This window comes from Neltuma alba, unplaced genomic scaffold (genome assembly GCF_004799145.2).
Source record: "Neltuma alba isolate B1F8T4 unplaced genomic scaffold, ASM479914v2 tig00004085_pilon, whole genome shotgun sequence".
Classification (NCBI taxonomy): Eukaryota; Viridiplantae; Streptophyta; class Magnoliopsida; order Fabales; family Fabaceae; genus Neltuma; species Neltuma alba.
In genome coordinates this window covers 1-21894 of record NW_021633558.1, presented here as the reverse complement: position 1 = coordinate 21894, position 21894 = coordinate 1, and the positions used below count along the sequence as shown (strand labels likewise).

The window sequence follows — 21894 nt, the reverse complement described above, 5'->3', positions numbered from 1 at the left end:
CTCTCACTGTACCTGTGGGGAAGTGCTAGCTAATTGTGTGTGTTTAAAGTTTAGCATCTCCCGTCTAATAACCCCACATCTATAATATAAACTTGGCTTTACTCTTTTTGCTGCACGCCTACACAAACTGTATGGAACCACCTGAGATTTAACAAGAGGTATGTTCAATGATGAAGGAAGCTCGCTTCATCCGTTTAAAACTTGCAAGGGTCGTGACTATAGCTAATTGGTTGTGCTCATCAATCAATATAGTGAATACTTAGCAGCTTGGAAGCAATAATAATAATAATAATGAAGTTGAAATGGGGAAGGGGTGGCTGGGGTGGTAAATGATGAGTAAAGGAATTAAATATGATAGGTATAGTTTTAAATTATGAATAAGAGAAGACTTAGGGGGGCATTCGTGAGTGTGTTGATCTGACTTAGAAATGCAGAGTGCGCACATGAATGAGCGGGGGATTTTGTCAGAGAAAAGAGTAGTGTGGCACTAGGCACATGGATTCAACAATCAACAACTGTGGCCCTCCTTCCCTATGTACGGGATTTCGTCCATTCTACTCTCACGTGCATATCATTACAAACCATGCTTATCTTCCCCCACCCCTGCTTTTATATTAATTATTCATACTATGTAGTAACCGGATCTATTTCTGAACCCACCCGAATAATTATTTGTTTTTCGTAAAACCAGTGGCCAGTGGCGACCTCCCCAGTTGCGACCAAGGGAAACCATAATGCAGAGCAGCTAGATTCAAATGCAGAAACAATTCTGTTTTATCCTTTTTGTTTTTTTAAAATAAACCAGAAACAAACAAAGTTAAAACACCTAAAGAAAAACACATACACGCAGAGAACTAGCCAATGGCTGGAGCCTGGAGAGAAACATGGAGGCCTATTAACATCTCATTCTCGTCTTCGACCATCAATCTGAGAAGCTTGGGCGTGGGAAGTCCTTTTACTATTATTACTGGACACAGGAACAGAAATATTGTTTAAATCGGTTAATACGAGCACTATATTCTTTTCTCTTTTTTTCCCCTCCGACCATGGGCCGATATCCTGTGGCAGTGCTATGAAATCATTTGATTCATGCCGCAGGTATGCAACTCACGTCACATGTCAATGATCTTAACTGTTCAGTAGGAATTATATAGAGCAATTCATCCATTATTAAACATTCAGAAGACGAACCAACCGTTAATAATATCTTCCACAATAAAAGCAATTATTTTTTAATTCGTTGCCCGGTTATAAAAAGGTTGTAATGGTCGCAACTTACCACCAAGGTCTCCGTTAGACACACAACTGCATAGACTAAGACGTGGCTTGGGGGGGGGTGCGTGTCTTCTTTAAAAAAAAAAAAAAGGCATGCAATACGACGTTGACTTTGAGACTTTATTCGATGCTAAACAGAGAAAGTTGTCATTCTGAGCAGCATCATATTTTGTCATCTTCACATGAATTGAACGGTATGTGTCATTATCGCATTCTGTGCAAAGCATCGGATCTGATCAGAACACATCCAGCGGCATAAAAGGATAGACTAAGCTTAAGGTTCCGTTTGGAATGAGAAAAAATAAAAAAATTTTAAAAAAGCTTTTAATTTATTATTTTTTATATTACTTCTCTTTATTAAAATTTTAAAATCCCACTTCTTTAATTTTTTAAATGAAGTTTGTTAAAATTTTCTTTCCCCTTCCCACCCTTCTATTTCCTTCATGCCAAACATACCTAAGGCTTTACATATCCATTCAAGCCTCCCCCTTTCTTTTTCGAGCCTCTGTGAATTGACTGCCCCTGCATCGTCCGCGAATTATACGACATCATAAACCTCGGACGATTTTAAATTAAATTCAGAATAAACTGATCGCCAGTTAGAATAAGACAAAAAGTTAGCAAGGGAAAATATTTGACAAGTGCCAAAAGGATTGTTAAAATAATTTTGAATATTAAAAATACATGTGCCATGGGCACATGACGCTCATATCATACGGGCAAGTCCGTTCTAAAATGTACCATCGAACATAAAGTCAACAAAAAGGAGTCGCACGAACATACTCTGCCATCTTTTTTTGGGGATAACTTCCATATTTTTTAATATTGAATACCAATATACTTGTATCTTTAATTTGTACGAACGCTCGACAATATTTGGAGGCCTATGTAAGATCCAATTTCTATTACACGCCGAATCATCATCTCCTATTCAGCATCCGCCAGATATCAGACTATGAAGATGGATTTTCAACGTCACGTATTTTTGAATCCCCAGCCCAAAGTGATCTTAGTTACGCTCATCAGAACATTCCTCCTCTAATGTCTTCCCAATAAGCGATTGTGGAGGCTTGTTGTGTTTGGATAGAAACCAAACCATGGTTTCAGAAGTTTTACGGATTACGAAGTAAATATGTGGAGGAGGTTATCTCGTTTTACGGAAAAGTGATTCTGAAACCTTGATTTTGATTTTGCCAAACACCCTCTTAATTCGATTTGCCACGCGGGGGAAGACTGGGAATGGAAGGGATCACAGGTTGAGTCCAATTGCCGGCCCAACTGTAACCCATATCAGCATCAGGATTTTAAAAGTAGCTCCAGGACGATGTGGACTAATAACACAACCAGCATATAAACAACTTTCTTAAGTTACGAGTCCCATTTTTAACAGCTTGCACCAGCTTTTACAACTGAAATAATGAGCTCAGATTCCTAGCGAAGTAGTAAATCAATGTTACAGGCTCTATAGGCCAAAAACTTCATAAAACTGCAAAACGAGGAAAAGCTTCCCTCCCTCCCACCAAGCCCCCATCTCACCCTGCTTGCAGTATGAATCAGACTCCAAATATACGAAGATAACACCCTTCCAGTTTTGGGTGGCTCAATTCAATCAAACTAACATTTTTATACTGACGAAAGAAACCATCATTGCATAGCTAGAATTACAAAGCTCAAGGGTAAAGAATTTTAAGACAGCTTAGGAAGGAGGAGTTAATTCCACAAATTCATAACAGATCCAAATTAACGTATGGGCCAAAAAAATCCAAATCAGCATGATATATGATTATTAGACAAAATCATGCATCAAAACTTCAGATTTATCAAACGAAAATCAAAAGCTAAACACTAAGAAGAACAGAACACTGGAATCTATCTTTCAACGTGATGAGAAGCATTGCTTAGCAACCAATTTCCAAATTATTCAAAACAGTCAGATAGAAAAACAGAAAGCAGGCACCTCAGCTTCAAGTACTAACAAGTTTTATCGTATATCAGAAAATCCAAATCCCAAAATTCAATTTCTATGAGTTAAGAGTGAAAACAATATGGTGAAGTCTAAATTTTGTTATTTTCATAGAATACAAATCCAAAAGGGTTTTAAATTTTTTTCATAGACATGATTCGAAGGCAGAGTGATCCAAATCCCGTAGGAATTCTTAGAATGCCAAGGAACCAGGATACATAATGCTGAAGCCCTCTTCGACAGGGACAATAGATGATCGTCCAAGGGTTAAAACCTAGTCGAATCGAGCTTGGGTAATCACGCTTAAACAACCAGAACTTCGTCACTTAGACGATAATTATCCCAAGAGCTAGGCATCAGAGAAAACCAGATAGTATTTTTTTGGGGGGAAAAATAGAAATTTATAACTGATTTGGTCATTGGAAATAAGGAGGTCAGTGAATTCTAATCAACTTCACATAGCAAAAGAACAGTGAATCAGGGGGCAGAGGGTTTCTGAATGTCAATGGACTTCACTTCGTTGATTCGTAACGCATGAAAACATAGCCCATACTCAGATTGAAGTCGAAGTGTGATAATACGTAAGAAAAATTTGAAACCTGTATCCTATGATTAATCTTCTTCGTCGAAAAGAAGACGAAGGCGAGAAGCAAAGAGGCCGGTAGAGTCAAGGGAAGCTTCGTGAAGTAGTGCACTCTTAATGTTTTTCCTGCGCTCGGAGAGTGACTCTTGCTCCTCCTTAAGCTTATGAGTATCCTCCTGGAGATCATGGATCCGGTACTTTTGCCCCAAAGATCTGCAGCTCAGAAGAAAAATTCCCGTCATGGCCGCCAATTGAATGAAGCTGTGCTTGTGTTTCTTCGCGTTGTTTATGAACCCTGAAATTATCTTAAATTTCCGATTGGCGTCGGCGCCGCCCGAGCTCTGTGAAGTCGACGAATAACCCATGGAGAAGTTGGATCACGCGCGCTTCGATCGCCCCGTTAATCCGCAGGAGATAGCAGCGAGCGGGTTATAAGCCCTGGGTGAAAAGTGAAAACGCCCCCGACCAATGAAATGAAGAGAACTAATTCAACAACGGATTTTGTTTTAATGCAAGAAGCCTTTTATTTAAATTGACACAAAAATAATTAATAAATAAACAACGGACTCAAATTTTCTATTGTTATATAGGTTCTGTTTTAATAGCACTAAGAAACACTTATAAACATATTTTATGTATATCGAGACAGAATTCTTATCATTTACATATTTTATATTCTGTAAATTATAATTAAAAAACTATTTATAAATTATTTTAAACAGATTTTTAATTGATAGGTAAGAAAGTGCCTCTACAAAATTCTAGAGACAAGTGATACATAAGAAATGTAACGAATGACCCCATCATAAAATTAAAAATAACTGCATATTTGTAAACGCACAATGGCGATCTAGATCTTTACGGCACAACCTCTTTGGTGTCATTTTTGTAACAGTGAACTTTAGCCTTCTTTTATCATTTTTTTTTCATTTAAAAGGACGTACGTACGAACGAATCCCAGGATCAAATATTACAAAGCCATTGGCCCTTCTTTTATCGTCGGATTTATATTGGGTGCTCATCAGTTTTGATGAGCACCCAATGTTTATCAGATCTGAACCGTCCAGATCTAATCTCGACGGTCCAGATTTTTTTTTTTTAAAAATAATTATTTTAATAAGTATAGGATAAAAAATAAAGATAATTTCTTAACTATCATTCTTTAAAAATATAATTTTTTTATTTTAAAATAATTATTTAATAATATTAAATTCGAACCGTCCAAATCTAATGTGGACAGTCCAGATTGCTCATTAAGTGATGAATACCGAATGGGGACCCGTCTTGTAACATGAGAAATCACTCAATGCTTATGCACTTCTGAGGATGATGGAGGACCATGGTATAAAAAGAAGAGGATGGAGCTATAATCTATTTCCGTACAACTGCAAATGCCCTTGATGCTCCAGTGAAGTATTGTGTGGCTGAGACAATAGTTTCCTTGGACGATCCGAAGTGTCTCAGTCTGTATACTCCAGAAACAACATCATTGGGTATTTCCCATTCTATTGTTGCTAAGCCATTTAAATGAAAGGAGCTACTATCCAATTTCCACTTGAAAAACAAGCTTAAGTCATCGTCATCATAAACACTAATCCACCTTTCTCCTTCCAGTCTTTCTACAGCTGAAAACGTGCCTTCTGTTAATAAATCGTTCCTTGGATTCCCACTCCAGAAAGTGGCACTGACTCTTTCTCCTTTTGTAAAATAGCCTCTACCAGGAAGGGCCCTGTCTTCCTTAATATCACCAAATCTTGTCTTGTCGGGTATTGAATCTCCCAAAGGTCCAGGTAAGAGACTGATTTGTACAGATGAAAGATCTGGTGGTGAGGGACCTGGTCCTGTGATTCTCTCCCCTTTTGCCATTGCTTGTGCTAGTTTCTTAAATTCCTGGATGTATGCTGATAATGTATGAGGTCCATATAACGTTGAAGCAGCCTGCAAACTTCACTCGTTAATTATGGACTCACATACAAGTCACATGTATCTTCCTCGTAGCTCATTGAAGTTACCTCGTAACGTTGCTGCTCATATTCTTCAAAAGTTGCAATATACTGGGAATAAGTATTAGTGAGGCCTGCAATAACTACGTGTGTTTCATTATTAAACTCGCCGTTTCCGTTGCTTATTAATGTTTCCAAGACTGCCTCCCTCAGCCGTCTGCCCGACATTGTTGTGAACTCTGCAGTACTCAAAACTCAACATTAACAACTCATGTTCAAGTCCTGTTCTTTGGCTAGGCATACAAGCTGATCTGTCAATTTCAAAATTTTACTTTCAAATTTCAATGAGAACATAATTGAACAAAGCAAACCTCCTGGTACTGACAAAATGATCAGTTTCCCCAGCCTTAGAATTTGGATTGGAAGAATTGCTGGCTGCACAAGCACATATTTATATGGCCAGCAATACTGATTAGTAACTTAATCCTTTCGTGTTATTGCTTTAACTGACAGATAGGTGTTGGCCTTACCGCCCATGCATAAGGATCAAACATCTCACCCGCGCTCATCAAAACTGGCTTTGGCTTTTGGCATTCCACTTGGTACTGGCTTGGCTGCATTTTTAGCACATCTCTCAAGTTCTTCCAAAGAGGATTAATCTGCAGAGACGGATGGTTGTTAATAGATATCCAAATAATAATGGGTTCATTCTCAGATATGGTAATGGAAGGTCTTGAATCAGATATGGTAATGGAATCACAACTTGGACGCAAAATGAGAAATAAGGACCATGGGTTTACCTCAGTGTCACCTTGTTGAAATCCAAATACACCAGGGCCATCGGTTGTGCCAGCAGCAAAACCAGCACCCACAGCGGCAGGACAAGTTTTAACAACCTTGTTGCCTTCCAGCTCAACTTCAATATTCGTGAAGTTGAGATACACATGACGATAATCAATGTCCCCACTCAATTTCTCTGATGCAGAAGTAAAGAGATCCACTGCAGTTTTAAGCTGCCTCTCACCTATGATCTTCGTGCTTAATATTTCATCAGGGTAACTGTTTGTTTTGGATAAAACAATTAAACAAATTGTGAGCACGTGTATATATCATCCAATGTATTCCACAAACAAGCATGAAAATGAAGTGGGTGTTATAAGTGAGTACCCTGGTCCTCTGCCAACACAAAGCTGGTCATTGCCATGGCATGAAGAGCGATTAAAGTCGCAAGGTTGTCCACTATCAATGCAAAATGCACCAAGCACATTTGGTGTCACATCTCCAACATTTGATTGGCAAAATGCTCCCACAAATAAATCTCCTTCCTTCTTCCTCACTTTGGACGCTTGACTACTTTGCTTCTCACAAGCCTTTCCTCCAGTCGCTTTAATTGTTTTTGCTTTCTCCACCAACTTCTCAATATCTATATCACATGCGCGTTGCCCAGAAGAATTAAAGTTGATAATTTAGCAGAAACAGAGTAGTGGATGAAGCTGAACATACCAGTTGGTGAAGTAGAGTTGGTGTTGGAGGAAGAAGATGAAGAAGCAAACCAATCTTCAAAGAGCCTAGAAGCTGCACCCTTGTTGTCTCCGCTTATGAGCTTGTTGTTTCTGCTCATAGAAGTGCCGTGAGTGGCAAACCAGTTGAACATTCCAACACTTTTTCCGGTTGAAGCATCAACGAACTTGAGTAGTGTCATTTCCGCATCAACATTGGAAGAATACCGAGCTCTCTCCTCTGCTGGGTTTAACAGATACGAGCTCGGGCTCCTATTAATTCCCGCGTCCTTCACCTCTCCTGCACCAAACCCATCATACAACCTAACCTAAAACCACAAGCTTTGAACTGTGTGCGTCTAACACACACACACACACACACACACATAATGCGCACCTTTGTTGATAAAGATAGAACCAGGCTTGACGTTATTGTGCGCCTGAATAATGCTCTGTTCTATTGCGTTCACAATGACATCAAAGGATTGTCGTACAAATCCCAAGGAGGTTGCTGAGTAAAGAAGGTATTGGAGATAACCGCCAGGTCCAGCGTGTGAATGAATTCCGCTAATAGCTACGTTTTCTTGGGTATACAAATTTCCGAACCTAAGACGACAAACAAGATTAGATAGACATGCATATATATGAATGAATTAGTCATGACCACGGAAAAAAAAAAAAGGATGGATTAATGGCTTGGGTTGGTTGAGACTATTGTACCTTGACTTGAGTCTTTCAAGCACTTTAATAGTGATGAGCTGAGATGCCATACAGGCATCAAGATTGACAAAAACAAACCTGGGACCTTGATTCTGATGAGCGACGATGAAAGTTCTGGCTCTTAGTCGGAAATGAATACCAGCCGAGTTCTGGTCCAGATTGCCGTACCCCATCATGTTGACGTCGGCCGCCGGACCAGTCATGTCATAGCTTCCAACTCCGATTAAGAACTCACCAACATCACCGTCTATGCCTCGTATCCAATTCCAGGCACATACTAACACTAAAGCAATAAGTAGTGCCTTCGGTTGCATTTTTTGTCGCTCTTTCCCTCTTGCATTCCTTCAAGTCTCGTTATATATGCATGGTGTGATCAGAATTTCTTGGATTCTGATGAAGTTTTCTTGAACATCCAATGCTTTTTCTTGCTCGTTTTCCTTAGGTTACAGCGTATCCATGTAGCAAAGCGACAGACTAGGTATTCTTCTGTTTGTCTGTAGCCCCTGTAAATGCATGTACTCAGCCGCCATATGGGCCTTTTGTTCAATTCCACTAACCAACAAAAAAAAAAATTTACGTGGTTTATATTGCGTCCATCGTAGCAATGGTCGCTACGTGCCATATCTGAGTTCCACGTTGCTTCCTTGACTTCGTAAAAACCGATGCTTGGCCCATCAAACACACACGCACACAAATCTGCTTGGTCATTCGTTATTGTCTCATTGTCCCTTGCTTCTTTCTGATTGCGCCACACACACAAATCTGCTTGGTCATTCGTTGGTGTCTCATTGTCCCTTGCTTCTTTCTGATTGCGCTCTGTCAAGCAACTTGGAGAACGGGACATCAGGCACAATCTCACAGAGAAGGCATTTAGGCTAAAGGGCAAAGGGTGAGAAAAAATCCAAAGAGATATTCTCTGGGGGAGCATATCTTTCTTGTTCTCCTATTTATGTCAGCAAAGCTTTCTCCTTTGCAGTTTGACTCAGGTTAACTAGTCAAGAAGCGAGTTGCTGTTTACTGCTACATGCTTATGAACTTTGAATGAATCTTCTTGCTAATAATTTCTGTTCTTTCTACTTTATTAATGTGATCTTGTTAAATTCATGTAGATATACACGAGTTGCAGTAGACGATTTGGCGTGTTCTCTTCGCTTGTTTATTCTGTCGGAAAGCTATCATAACCCAATATGAGAAAATACGAACAGCGGAAGCTATGATAACGCAGAAAGTTGCTCAAGCGGCCGAGAGAGATGGAACAATTGGCGAGATGACGGGTCAAGTGAAACTGCTTGCACGCATACATATAAATGCACCCTTCAGATTTATTTCCGTAACTCCCATCATATGATTTACGTTGAGAATTCGAGAAATCCTGATTCTTACTGGGAGGCAAGGCAGCATTTTTTTGAATCTACTCACACTCTCACAGAGATTTTTTAGGAATTTCTCCTAAAACACTGAAAGGTTAAAATCAATTGGGAAGGTCCATTCGGTCTTCGCCAAATTTAGTAATTAGAAATACAATTTCTTTTTATTAAATATTGTGCAATGAAAGTAGCTAAATGTCATGTTCATTCCGTAGCTCCATTTCATTAGGTCGAATTAGGATTAGAAGATTCCTTGCGGGAAATCCCCAGTTCCTAACCTAGCGTTTTCCTTTTAATTTTCTTGGTTTTAGTGGAGCGTGTGAGGTCATTAACCGCGTTGCGGTGGATCAACTGGGTTTTGTTATTAGAACTAAGCACTATGTCAGCCTCAGGAATCTTACAAGAAGAAAAGCAGGTATCTTGCAAAAAGAAAAGCCACATCCGGAAACTTATAATACAATTTTCTAATCGTGACTTACAGAATATGAATTAAGTATATGAAAATTGCACTGCAACTAGGCAAGAATGACAATGCAGCAGCCCGGGTCAGAAGAGCTTTACAATATCTCCTCATGGTCCCAATCTGTCTCCCAAAAGTTAACTGCCAGATAACAACTACCGGATAGGAGACGTAGTTTGTTTTTTTTTTGGGTCAAAAGATAGGAGACGTAGTTTGAATGAGTTTATCATTTTTATTTTAAAAAAACTATACAATGCTCATTCTGTACAAGAAATAGAGATCCAAAGCAGGGAATCAAAAACTCGAAAACACGCCCATATCAGTGAGTTTTTAGGTGTTCAATTCCAAAGGTTGGTTGTGTTGTAAATGCATGTGCAAGGGATGTAAAAACTACGAGAGCTTCTTCGTTTGCTTAAAAACAAAAAGAATAAGAGGGGGGGGGGGGGATTCTACTCCATTCAGAAAGTCAAGTGATCATATAAACCATAATAATCCACAACGATATATTTATTCGAATGAACTATAGATCTTCAGAGTTTACAAGGTAACCGATAATTAAGTGCAAAAGATCGGGATCTGGTCCCCATTCATCCGTTTTGTAACGCCCATGAGTTGTGTCACGCCCGAACTCGATAAAAATCATAAACAGAAGGCATAACGAGACAGCCCAAATATATAGAAAAATAAACATGAGTGGTCTGTCTATCCATATAAAATACACGAAAAGCTCCAAACTTTGATAGATGATATATGGAAAAGAAAGGAAGAAATTTAGAGAAACTTGATATATAGTGAAGGTATATATAGAGTTTCAGCTTTCTAGAAATACACACCACAAAAAAAACAAAAGAAGACAGTCTGAAAAACGAAGAAAGCACGCAGTAAAGATGACATATGGCGGGAACAGAAGATGAAAGAGGCCTCAATCACAACAAGCAGCGCCCTCCTTCTTCTTTGTTTTCGTCTGTCTTAGTGATGACCAGGAAGTTTTTCTTTGATCTTCTCCAAGAAACCCTTCTTTTCCCCCTCCTCGCCGGTCGGTGGTTGAGAAGAAGTAGGAGGAGGAGGAGGAGGGACCTCCTCCTGTGTCTTCTCCGCATGCTGACCTGGCAGCTTCTCCTTGATCTTGTCCATCAGCCCCTTCTTCTCCTCCCCCTCAGCTGCCGTTTCCCCTGCTTTCTTCTTCTCCTTCTTCTTCTTCCTCTTCACGCCATCTTCTCCTACTTCTTCCTCTTCGCTCGACGACTATACACACACACATATATATATAATCAGCTGAGTTAGTTAAGAGTGCTCTCACTACTCAACTTAACGCGAATCATAAAGAAGATCAACATATATACTTACGGAGCTAGATGAGTTGGATCGATGAAGCTTCTCCAACAAACCGGGCTTCTGATCAGACTTCTCTTCCTTTTTCTTCCCAGAAAAATCAAAAAGCCCACGGTCCTGGGTCTCCACCTCAGTCGTCTTCTGCTGATTCTCCTCCGCCATGTTTGAAAGATACTCTCAGGAAGTAGCTTGCCTTGCACTTAGCGGTACTCCAAGTTCGCTCTCTCTATGCAACTGATGATGAACTGGGGGTCCAAGTAGGGAGATTTATAGTTCGCAAAACGCGGATATGACGCTGCTCAGATTCAAAAAAATATTTGGTGTAACCGACGTGTCGATTAAGATAAGGGGAAATTAAAACCAGGGATGTGATCCCATCACTTTAAACTGTTAAACTAATATTGATCTCACGTTCCGTGCTTCCACTTGGAGTCGCTGTCATTGATGGACACCGCAAATATCGGCTCTGAACAGGCGACGAGTTCCCTGCTGTTGGAAGCAGGTGTACCAATCACGTAAGCTAGTGATCGAGTGCGCTAAGGAAAGATGATGGAGACACATTCCTGTAGCAGAGCCCATGAGGATCTGACACGTTGATGGGTCGGGTACAGTGGGACCTGAATAAGTTGGCCTCGATAGTCTAATAGGATTAAATTTCGAAAGGTCGGTGGTACCTGAAGACACGTGGCAGAGCGCGGAAGGCTGAGAGACGAGGAGTTTTCGAGAGTTATGTTGGTGACGGTGGGCCTCGGTTGGCCTTTTCCCATGGCATGAGTGCATTATTACTCTGAACAAGATCATGGAATTTGAAGCGTTCTGGTGAAGGTTATTCGTATAGGTTAAAAAACACATAAATACATCTGAATTTTTTTTGATTAAATTTTTATTTGAAACAATCCTATTTAAAATACTAATAAACATTAAATATAAATACCTCTCTCAATAGGATTTAAATCTTGATTCACTAATATTATAAAGGATTAGCTTCTTCTATTAAACCCAACTCCTGGTAGTACATCTGAAATTTTTTATTCAGTATATATAAAATAGAAAATTTTTAACCCCATGGTTCCATATGGGCTTATGACAAGGCATCATATTATTTCGTATAAATTCTAAAATTAAAAAAAAATACTTTGTTAGGTGTTGATTTGATTGTTTTTTAACTACATCCATACTACTTCATTTCATTGTTAGTTTTACAGATATTAGTATGTTAATGTAAATGCACTTAAATTAATAGATATAGTCATCGATTAAATAGATAATAATAGTTGGGGAAAAATAGATAATAATAAGTAAAAATCGCAACAAAAAAAAAAGATTTTAAAAGCAGAAAAATTGCAAATAATGTTATCACATAAGAAAATAATTAATGAGCAAATAACAAGTTGTGATGATAAATCTTTGTGTGTGATTTTTTAATTTTTAGGATTTTTTTTACGATTTATTCTAACAATAAAGTATGCTGGCATTCTATCTCCCTGTTTCCGTTGCTTGAGAAACCCAAATGGCCAAATCAGAAACGTCCCTTCTATCTCTCTCTCTCTCTCTCTCTCACTATGCACGCACGCATTTATAACTATTCATCCGGTAATTGTGTACAGGAGACTTATATTTAAGACTGAAAAAGTATACAATATTAAATACTCATCCGGTTTTTAATATAAGACCTATTTAACTAGTATGATTAAATTAAAGAAGTTAGATAAATTAGTTAATTATAATAAATATGACATATTTTTTCTAAAACACCATAATCATCTTCCTTAATAACATCTCTCCATCTTTTACTTGATTGTGGTTGAAGAAGTATCCATAGGAATAATTTAAGAAAAATTGATAATTATGAAAAATAAGTATTATATTTAAGACCAAAATCAACTCAATAATTAAGTCTTATATTAAGAACCGAAAGAGTACTAATGATTGAATGAAATTTAAGGAAATATCATGTATCTACATGAACTCAAATTTAAAACCTTGTATTTTTTTTTGAGCAAATTAAAACCTTGTATTTAACTAATCACAACTTCTTTCATCAGGATTAATACATGTCGGCAATGTCTATTTTACTTTTTTAATGTCATGCTCATAGCATGACCTATATGAGCCTCTTGTTGGGTCACATGTAACACGAAAGATGTTAGGGAACTAAAAGGCTTAAATTCGATTTGACGTTGTTGAATATCAAATAGGGTAGACGCCTTACAAAATGTTGTTCATTCTCTGCTCAGATCTTCTTCCAGTTATTTCTCATATCTAACTAATGTCTTATTGGCTTCCCACTCTTCAGATAATACGACGTGCACTTTTTTTTGGGCCAAAAATACGACATGGGCTTTGGGTGCATATTTTTGTTATTTTAATATAATTGATCTTTTTATAAAAAAACAAAAATGAAGTAATAGGCTTCTAATTAAGGGGGCCCAAATCACCACTCAGACTAAACAGGAGACAATCCAATAGCTTTGAGCTGGTCTTTCATAGTTGGGCCACGGGCCGAATCTAAATGGGCCGCGAGGGTGCCTTAGAATGAAATGAACGGGCTGAGAATAATAACCCGAACGCGGGAAAAAGAATAAATTCGGAGAGGGAAGGTCCAAGGAAAGAAAACTAACGAAAATGAATCGGATGCTGCTCTGCTCGAGTCCTCCCCTCATCGAATTTCCAATATTCGCCTTCATGCCTCTGCAGTAGGTCTTCTTCGTCAACATTTTCATTGCACGGCAATAAAAAGAGACTCTCGGATTTCACAGATTGGGAAAGGAGAGGGCGGGAGGCTACCATGATAACTCGATCGAATCTCGCTGAACAGCTTAGAGAATATCAGATTCGATCCAAGCACGACTGGGCCTCTGTCTCCTTCTTCTCCTCCACTGCTTCAAATTTCTCGACTTCTAGGTATGCCAAACATTGAATTTTATTTTTTTTCTTTCGAAAATCGTGTTTTTTTTTTTGGGTTTTTCCCCCCCTTATTTATCCCGTTTATTACCTGTTTATCGGAAACTGGGAATCATTGCATATTGCCTGGTCCTCTCCTCGTTGGTCATCCGCTGTGAATTGCATGTGTACGCTATTTGATTGAAAATGTTGTTGAATTTGCCATTTTCTTTTCAAATCAAGATTCGTCCAGACTGCCCGGGGCCTTTACTCGTCGATTTAGTTTGCTTCAATGTTTGTTTCACATTTTTTGTGTTTCATTTTGTCATTGTAATTTAGCTAGAGGCTGACATTGATATGACGAGGTAAACGGCATGGCAATAATTTGACGGGCTGGTTGATTGATTTTGGCCAGGTTTATGAATAAGTTCAAATTATCGATATGAAAATGTTCGGGGTAATATATAGAATGCGAAGGAAATATTTGTAGTCTCGGGGAATGAATTTCTCGCCAAGATATGATGCGTTTGTTAAATCAGGATAGATCACTTGATTAATCTGTCAAAACATCTTTTTACCATTTTTTTTTGGGCCAACGAAACCGCTTGTCGACAATAAAAAATTTGCGATCTATTGTTCATTCCTTTTGAAATTTTATCCCTTTATATATCGGACGTTGTGTTGCTGTGAAGAAGATTGTGCTTGTTCAAGGCACTTAACAATATTTGTTAGATTCAATTCTTCATAATAGCAAGTTACTATGCTTAGATTGGAAGGGCATCTATTCGATGATTTTATTAGTTTTGTTAAGCCTATAGGTTCACATATAGTAATCCGCACAAGTTTGTTTGGCCTGAATGGTGCTGCAGATTTGAAGTATAGGAAAGCATGTTTCTCGTTTAGGTAAATTTGGGGTGGGGGCAAAATAATGTTTATTCGCTTAGTAGTTTTGGTTTCGCCCCTCAACCTGCTTTCCTCCTCTTCTTCTGGTGCTCCTCCTCATCCTTTTCATTTTAATACTAGAAGTTAAGGTGAGTTAGGTCCTAGTGGCTTGCCAAGGTTAAGGTAAGCCTCATGGTTCAAATAGCATTTATAGAGGAAGATTCGAATCCAGTTATTTGTGAAATATTAGTCATATTGTTATCAAAGACCACATTTACTAGCAACATATTTGTTCTTTCTCGCTAGAAAAGCCAATTGATTTCACAATTGATCTTTTGGCATACGAATAGCCATAATGGGATAATGATGTTTAATAGGCCTTAAACCACCATTTAATTACCTCAGGCAATCTCAGTTTCAAATCTGATTAACTCTGTCTGACTGGATGGACGATTATTGAGATCAGTGTTATAGTATGAAAATCAACATCCTCATTAATTTATTGGCCAAAAATAATCTCATCAACTTAGAATCCCTTGTGATTGTCTTAATGCGAAGAATTGCTGTACTTGTGTGAATGTATTTAGGATAACATTTATATGATGATATTGATGCCTTTTGTTCTCTTTCTCTTTTGATGCAGGGTGGATGTTGTGGTCTTTGTAATATGGGAACTTGTCATTTTAGCATTCCTGGTCTTTTCGGCAGTCTCTTTGTACTTTAGGAACGTCCGGCTAGCTTTTATATTAGTCAGCATCACAGTTTTGTTGCTTTTATGCATGAAAATTACAAAGCAAGTAAGATTGGCAAGGAAAAAGAAACGGAGGATGCTTCTTCCGTTGTCCATGTAAAATGGTAACAAGTATTGATCTTTTGCTTATTCTATATACCCATTTCTTTTTCCCCCATCTCTTTCCCTATCGGATTGTGTCGCATCTAGCAAGCTGAGTAAAGCGTATAATTTGAGATTTTACCTTAAACCAAGCTTATCAAGTTGACTCGTGACATGGGAGAAGTGTGTGTGGTGTTTCTTATCTGCTGTTTGGCGTTGACGGTTGTCTTAGGGAACGAATTGAAACCATCTTAAGAATCCTGGGTAGTCGCTAACAGCGGATCACTTTACTTCTCCGCGCTGTTTGCGCCAGATGCACCCATTACCCTCAAACTCTGTACGTCTGAAATTAGTTTGCAGAAAAATCTTATTTATCGATTTTAGTTTTCTACCCGTAACATTTGATATTGGAAATACCATCAGGGGAAACACTGTCCTGATATTAAATACTTTTTATACTGTTAAATATAGAAATTTAAACTAATTATCTGTGTCAGTTATTTGTAAAATATGTGTTAATTTTTTAATAATATCTTTTAATTATTTGTATTAAAAATTACATCGTGATAAAAAATTCTTTCTGATATATATTATCAATAGGAATAATTTGAAAAGAAAATTATAAATTTGGGAGATTAAATAAATTGGAGTTTTGCATTTAATTGCAAAACAAATTCCTCAACAATTTCCTAACTTTAGGGTTAGAGAAAGTACTTCGACTGCAAATGAAGGTTAGCCTTGGATGTCCTTCCTACGAGACGTCGATCGAAGCAGAACATTGCCCAATCCTTAAATTAAGTGATGCTAATGTTAATGCATCGTCCCAGAGGTAATGTTGAAAAGGGGAAAACGGAAGCCAACTGGTACATTTATCCATAAGTAACGCTCAAATTCGCTCCCAAGCCCCACCATCAAATCGGCTTGAATTCACATTAACACTTTTTTTGGGGAACAACACAATATTCTCGGTTCTTGATTATGCAATGGATGTTATTTTGGGCCGAAGCGGACAGCTCAAATTTCTTTGCCGACTTCGGCGAAGGAGATTAGTTGGGCATAAATTTTTTTGTGTATAACCCGGCCCGGGTAAGGGAGGCTTAAAATGAGAATAATTGTGGAATATTTGGAAGCAGCGTAAAATAAATGGATCCAATCTATGCCACGTAGAAGCTATAAAACACCACCCAAGTTCATGGCACCGCTTCATCCAAGCCTAAATCAAAGACAATCTTGTATTTCTCATTAGACGCTCCGAATGTACATACTTGTTCTCTCAAGTTACCAGTAGACGCCTAGACGGAAGCCGTGCGGGGCTTTTATCCTCGGCCTTGGGATTTCTTGGGTTATTATATATCTGTTTTAGTCACCATCGTTTTGTGGCGCAGACCCCGGCTCTGTTTCCAGATAGAAGGATATTATTTTGAGAGCTCGAACTCAGCACACATAGTGTGGAGAGAAGGAGCGAGCCATAACCATGGCTTTTACCACCAATTCTCTCCTTTCTTCTCCCTTTCTTGGGAGCCAGGTCCTACTATCGCCCCCCACCCCAAAAACAAGCAAATCATCTGTTCCTCTTCCGCTTTTCTTCAAGAGAAGGATTTTGAACTCCCAAAACAGTTTTAGCAGGAAGCGTGTTTCTAAACATTTGAATTTGAAATCCTTACCTTCCCAAGCTTCTTTAGCTGCTCTAATCTTCTCCTCTGTTACCCCTCAAGCTATAGCTGCTGACGCCGACAATCTCAACCCTCCTCCGGCACCTCCTGTAATTGAGGCACAACCCACCAAACCAAACCCTTCTAATTCCTCCCCTTTCGCTCAAAATCTTCTTCTTACGGCCCCCAAACCTCAATCTCAAGCCTCTTCAGATCTCCCGGAAGGTAGCCAATGGCGTTACAGCGAGTTCTTGAGTGCCGTCAAGAAGGGCAAGGTCGAGAGAGTCAGGTTCAGCAAAGATGGTTCTGCCCTTCAACTCACCGCCGTCGATGGCCGCCGCGCCACCGTCATCGTACCCAATGACCCGGACCTCATCGATATTCTAGCCATGAATGGTGTCGATATTTCTGTCTCCGAAGGTGATTCGGGTAATGGGCTGTTTAATTTCATTGGCAATTTGTTGTTCCCATTCCTTGCATTTGCTGGGCTGTTCTTACTCTTTCGCCGAGCACAAGGAGGACCTGGTGGTCCTGGTGGTCTCGGTGGACCCATGGATTTTGGGCGATCAAAGTCCAAATTCCAGGAAGTTCCAGAAACCGGTGTGACCTTCGCTGATGTTGCCGGAGCTGACCAAGCAAAATTGGAGTTGCAGGAGGTTGTTGATTTTCTGAAAAACCCTGATAAGTACACTGCCCTCGGAGCTAAGATTCCCAAAGGATGCCTTCTAGTTGGACCACCCGGGACTGGAAAAACCCTTTTGGCTAGAGCAGTCGCCGGCGAGGCTGGGGTGCCATTCTTTTCTTGTGCAGCTTCAGAATTTGTCGAATTGTTTGTCGGAGTTGGTGCATCTAGAGTGCGAGATTTGTTTGAGAAGGCGAAGTCCAAGGCACCATGCATTGTATTTATTGATGAAATTGATGCTGTGGGAAGGCAGAGAGGGGCTGGTCTGGGAGGTGGGAATGATGAGAGGGAGCAAACAATTAATCAGTTATTGACAGAAATGGATGGATTTTCTGGTAATTCAGGTGTCATAGTTTTGGCTGCAACAAACAGACCAGACGTTCTTGATTCAGCATTGCTAAGGCCTGGAAGGTTTGATAGGCAAGTGACTGTGGACAGACCCGACGTTGCGGGTAGAGTTAAAATCCTTCAGGTGAGCTCCTTTTTAATAAAATATGGTAAACAGGAAGCTTGAGGATTATTGATTCAGTTAGTCTAATATGCAAAAGTAGAGCTCGAAGTCACTAGAAGTAACTAAACCGAACTGAACACATAAATTATCTAACCGTATATCATACTAACAACTATACATGTTTAGTTAGAATAAATTCTGTCCTTCCTTTAATGCCTTTTGCAGCCCAATGCTTTTGTTGCAATGTTGGAATCTTCGATAATATGTCATGAATTAAGTGCTAGTTTTGATTTCCATCCTTAGTATATAGTAGGGTGATGGAGTTCAAACGACATGACTATCTTTATGTTGTGTATCAATGTACTTCATACCTTGCAAGTTTTGGAGCACAGTGGTGCAGTCCTTAAGTTTGGGACTTGGATTCTCTCCACTACCCTTCCCATCCTCTTCCTCTCCATTACCCTCCTTTTCCCTTCACAGTCGTTGGATCAAAACTCCAATGGTCCAGATTTAATATTTTATAACATTTTATAAAAATAAATATTATTATAAAAAATAGATAAATAAATTTAAACTATTAAAATCTAATCTTAACAGTTCATAGCTGTAGACTATTATTATAGAGCAAATTTTTTTCAATTTTTTTAATTACAGTTGTGAACTGTTCAGATCAGATTTTAACAGTTTAAATTTATTTATTTTTTAATAATATTATTTTTATAAGATGTTAAATCTGAACCATTGGAATTTTGATCTAATGGTTGTGAAGAGAAATGGAGGGTAGTGGAGGGGAAGAGAATGGGAAGGGTAGTGGAGAGAATCCAAATCCGTAAGTTTGAGCGCGAATGTGATATGCAGGCCTTGTTTAAAATCCACGTTTGGTTGCAGGGGTCTAAAGAGTATGCAACTCTAATTGCTGTACCTAAATTAATCACCCTTCTCTCTCTTTGTTAGGTGCATTCTAGAGGAAAAGCTCTTGCAAAGGATGTTGACTTTGAAAAAATTGCCAGAAGAACCCCAGGATTCACAGGGGCTGATCTACAGAATTTAATGAATGAAGCAGCTATTCTTGCTGCTCGGCGAGACCTCAAGGAAATAAGCAAAGATGAGATATCTGACGCACTTGAAAGGATCATTGCTGGACCAGAGAAGAAAAATGCTGTGGTCTCAGATGAGAAGAAAAAACTAGTAGCTTACCATGGTATATATATAGGTGTTCAGTATGCTTGAGCTTCCTAGTTGCTCATTCTCAATTCCTTAACCATTAGTTTGTGCTTTTATTTTCAGAGGCTGGCCACGCCCTAGTTGGTGCTTTGATGCCTGAATATGACCCTGTGGCCAAAATATCTATTATTCCTCGTGGCCAAGCTGGTGGGCTCACATTTTTTGCTCCCAGCGAAGAGAGGCTTGAGTCTGGACTGTACAGTAGAAGCTACTTGGAAAATCAAATGGCAGTTGCTCTGGGTGGAAGGTCAGTGGACTATGCATTCATCACTGATGGATCTCTGTGTTAATATTATAGTGTGTTGCTTCCATCGGAAGTTCGAATATTTTTGCTGGACATTGCTTTTGTTGTGCCAATGCAGGGTTGCTGAAGAGGTAATATTTGGAGAGGAGAATGTTACAACCGGAGCATCAAACGACTTCATGCAAGTTTCGAGGGTTGCGAGACAGATGGTTGAGAGGTTCGGGTTCAGCAAAAAGATAGGTCAAGTTGCCATTGGAGGACCTGGCGGAAACCCATTTTTGGGCCAACAGGTGTTATTCTAATTTTAAAGTTGATCACACACGGTCATCGTCCATCTAACTTATCATCTAATTTCAACTTGGGCACTAATTTCTGAGGGCATACCCGCCTTTTGCATGCAGATGTCAACCCAGAAAGATTACTCAATGGCTACTGCAGATATTGTGGACGCAGAGGTGAGGGAGCTGGTGGAGAGAGCCTATGCAAGGGCAAAGCAAATCATCACAACACACAGTGACATCCTTCACAAGCTTGCTCAGCTTCTCATCGAGAAAGAAACTGTGGATGGTGAAGAGTTCATGAGTCTGTTCATTGACGGAAAAGCTGAATTATATGTTGCATAAATATGTATATACCTAAACTTAGCCATGTTTGTTCCATGACCATAAGGTTAGCAGATACTTGTACGCACTAAGTCAATTCAATTTTCCACCATAGTTGAACGAAAGAAAGGTAAAAAGGTTGGGAAACATTACATTAGCTCTTGTAATTAGATTTCGGTGGCGCCTCCTTTTTTTATACTCCTGGAAAGTTTACAGAATGTTAATTCTGGGACATTTAGCGGGGAAGTGGAATGGATGAGCAAGAAAAACATGCCTTTTCACAGAAGTTTAATGTCAAAATGTATTCCTTGTAGGTTCATTTCTCTAAGTTGTCTGGCTTAATAGGATTATAAACGATAGTTTTTTCCTTTTTCGGTGCAAGCAACAGTTTACCACGCAAAAAAGTTTTATAGGAGTCAGTTTCGTTGGGCAAAAAGGAAGTCAGAATGCATGTTATATTAGAGAACTCGGACGGGGTGTTTGAAAGCACCTAAAAGTTCTTCTTAAAAGCACTTTTCAGTAAAATGAGATAAACTCGTCCACATATTTACTTGTATACTGTAAAAATATTTTTAAAATCATGATTTGGTTTCTATCCAAACACCCCTGAAATCATCATTTCTCATATACTCTTAATGAGTCACAAAATTTGCCATCCCATGCGTAATCATCAAGCAACTTCAAATTAAATTACTGAAGAACGTTGCCTTTTTCACGTTATAACTCTGAATCCGGACTACAAACATTAAATTCAAGTTGTCTTCGGTTGCCTTGTCTTATTTTCTTCTTTTCTAGCTGGGACTGGAAAACACGGAACCCTCAGGTTTATGCCGATAGGCCCAAAACATAACCAAGTGGACCAGAAACGCCCTCGGCGTTCATTGCAGAAATAATTTCATACTTTCATTTTTTTTTTCCGACCCAGGTTTTTCATAAGAAGTATGCAACGCTTCGAAGCAATTTATACAGTATTTGACCCGAAATAGAAGAACTGTATCTCTGGCAACTCCTAGGCCCCTATGTCATTACTTTATTCAAACACAGGAAATGCAGAGTCAATGATGACGAACAATGAAAGGGTGCAGCTTGTATGAAAACAGGAGATATTATCAAATTAATAAACGAGAACTGCATCGTTGGACACGCCTAAATACTCAATAAAAATTGCCAGCATTCCATGTAAGTGACATTATTTGGTTGAAGTCAATGATTCATGAATCAATACTAAGGAAATGACAAAAAAATGTAGGGTGACGTGCCTACAAATTGGAATCAATGTGGTTCTGTTCATTCCTTTTAC

The 21894-nt window shown here is 39.0% G+C and overlaps 5 protein-coding genes across 6 annotated transcripts; 2 read left to right on the top strand and 3 right to left on the bottom strand.

Moving 5' to 3' along the window:
* Window positions 1-1732: 1732 nt before the first annotated feature.
* On the bottom strand, window positions 1733-4255 carry LOC114743661 (uncharacterized). Of its 2 annotated transcripts, none has more exons than XM_028931880.1 (2): window positions 3838-4255; window positions 1733-1797 (listed from the first exon to the last, which is right to left on the bottom strand). In XM_028931880.1, exon 1 carries the CDS (start codon window positions 4184-4186, stop codon window positions 3851-3853), a length of 336 nt encoding a protein of 111 aa, XP_028787713.1. In that variant the 5' UTR covers window positions 4187-4255; the 3' UTR covers window positions 1733-1797; window positions 3838-3850. The 2 variants fall into 2 exon arrangements, with proteins under 2 accessions (XP_028787713.1, XP_028787714.1); XM_028931881.1 differs by lacking the exon at window positions 1733-1797 and adding an exon at window positions 2672-2706 and having other exon boundaries at window positions 3837-4255.
* Window positions 4256-5192: 937 nt separating this feature from the next.
* On the bottom strand, window positions 5193-8297 carry LOC114743646 (neutral ceramidase 2-like). The gene is made up of 9 exons (XM_028931864.1): window positions 7984-8297; window positions 7661-7869; window positions 7268-7564; window positions 6932-7187; window positions 6565-6823; window positions 6295-6423; window positions 6136-6199; window positions 5834-6003; window positions 5193-5759 (listed from the first exon to the last, which is right to left on the bottom strand). Exons 1-9 carry the CDS (start codon window positions 8295-8297, stop codon window positions 5193-5195), a joined length of 2265 nt encoding a protein of 754 aa, XP_028787697.1.
* Window positions 8298-10458: 2161 nt separating this feature from the next.
* On the bottom strand, window positions 10459-11474 carry LOC114743660 (phosphoprotein ECPP44-like). Its single transcript, XM_028931878.1, has 2 exons — window positions 11158-11474; window positions 10459-11055 (listed from the first exon to the last, which is right to left on the bottom strand). Exons 1-2 carry the CDS (start codon window positions 11302-11304, stop codon window positions 10780-10782), a joined length of 423 nt encoding a protein of 140 aa, XP_028787711.1. The 5' UTR covers window positions 11305-11474; the 3' UTR covers window positions 10459-10779.
* A 2309-nt stretch (window positions 11475-13783) lies between these two features.
* Window positions 13784-15794, top strand: LOC114743662 (uncharacterized). Its single transcript, XM_028931882.1, has 2 exons — window positions 13784-14046; window positions 15551-15794. Exons 1-2 carry the CDS (start codon window positions 13931-13933, stop codon window positions 15756-15758), a joined length of 324 nt encoding a protein of 107 aa, XP_028787715.1. The 5' UTR covers window positions 13784-13930; the 3' UTR covers window positions 15759-15794.
* A 1318-nt stretch (window positions 15795-17112) lies between these two features.
* On the top strand, window positions 17113-20922 carry LOC114743658 (ATP-dependent zinc metalloprotease FTSH, chloroplastic). Its single transcript, XM_028931876.1, has 5 exons — window positions 17113-18545; window positions 19479-19725; window positions 19812-19995; window positions 20111-20282; window positions 20394-20922. Exons 1-5 carry the CDS (start codon window positions 17214-17216, stop codon window positions 20613-20615), a joined length of 2157 nt encoding a protein of 718 aa, XP_028787709.1. The 5' UTR covers window positions 17113-17213; the 3' UTR covers window positions 20616-20922.
* The last annotated feature ends 972 nt before the right edge of the window (window positions 20923-21894 follow it).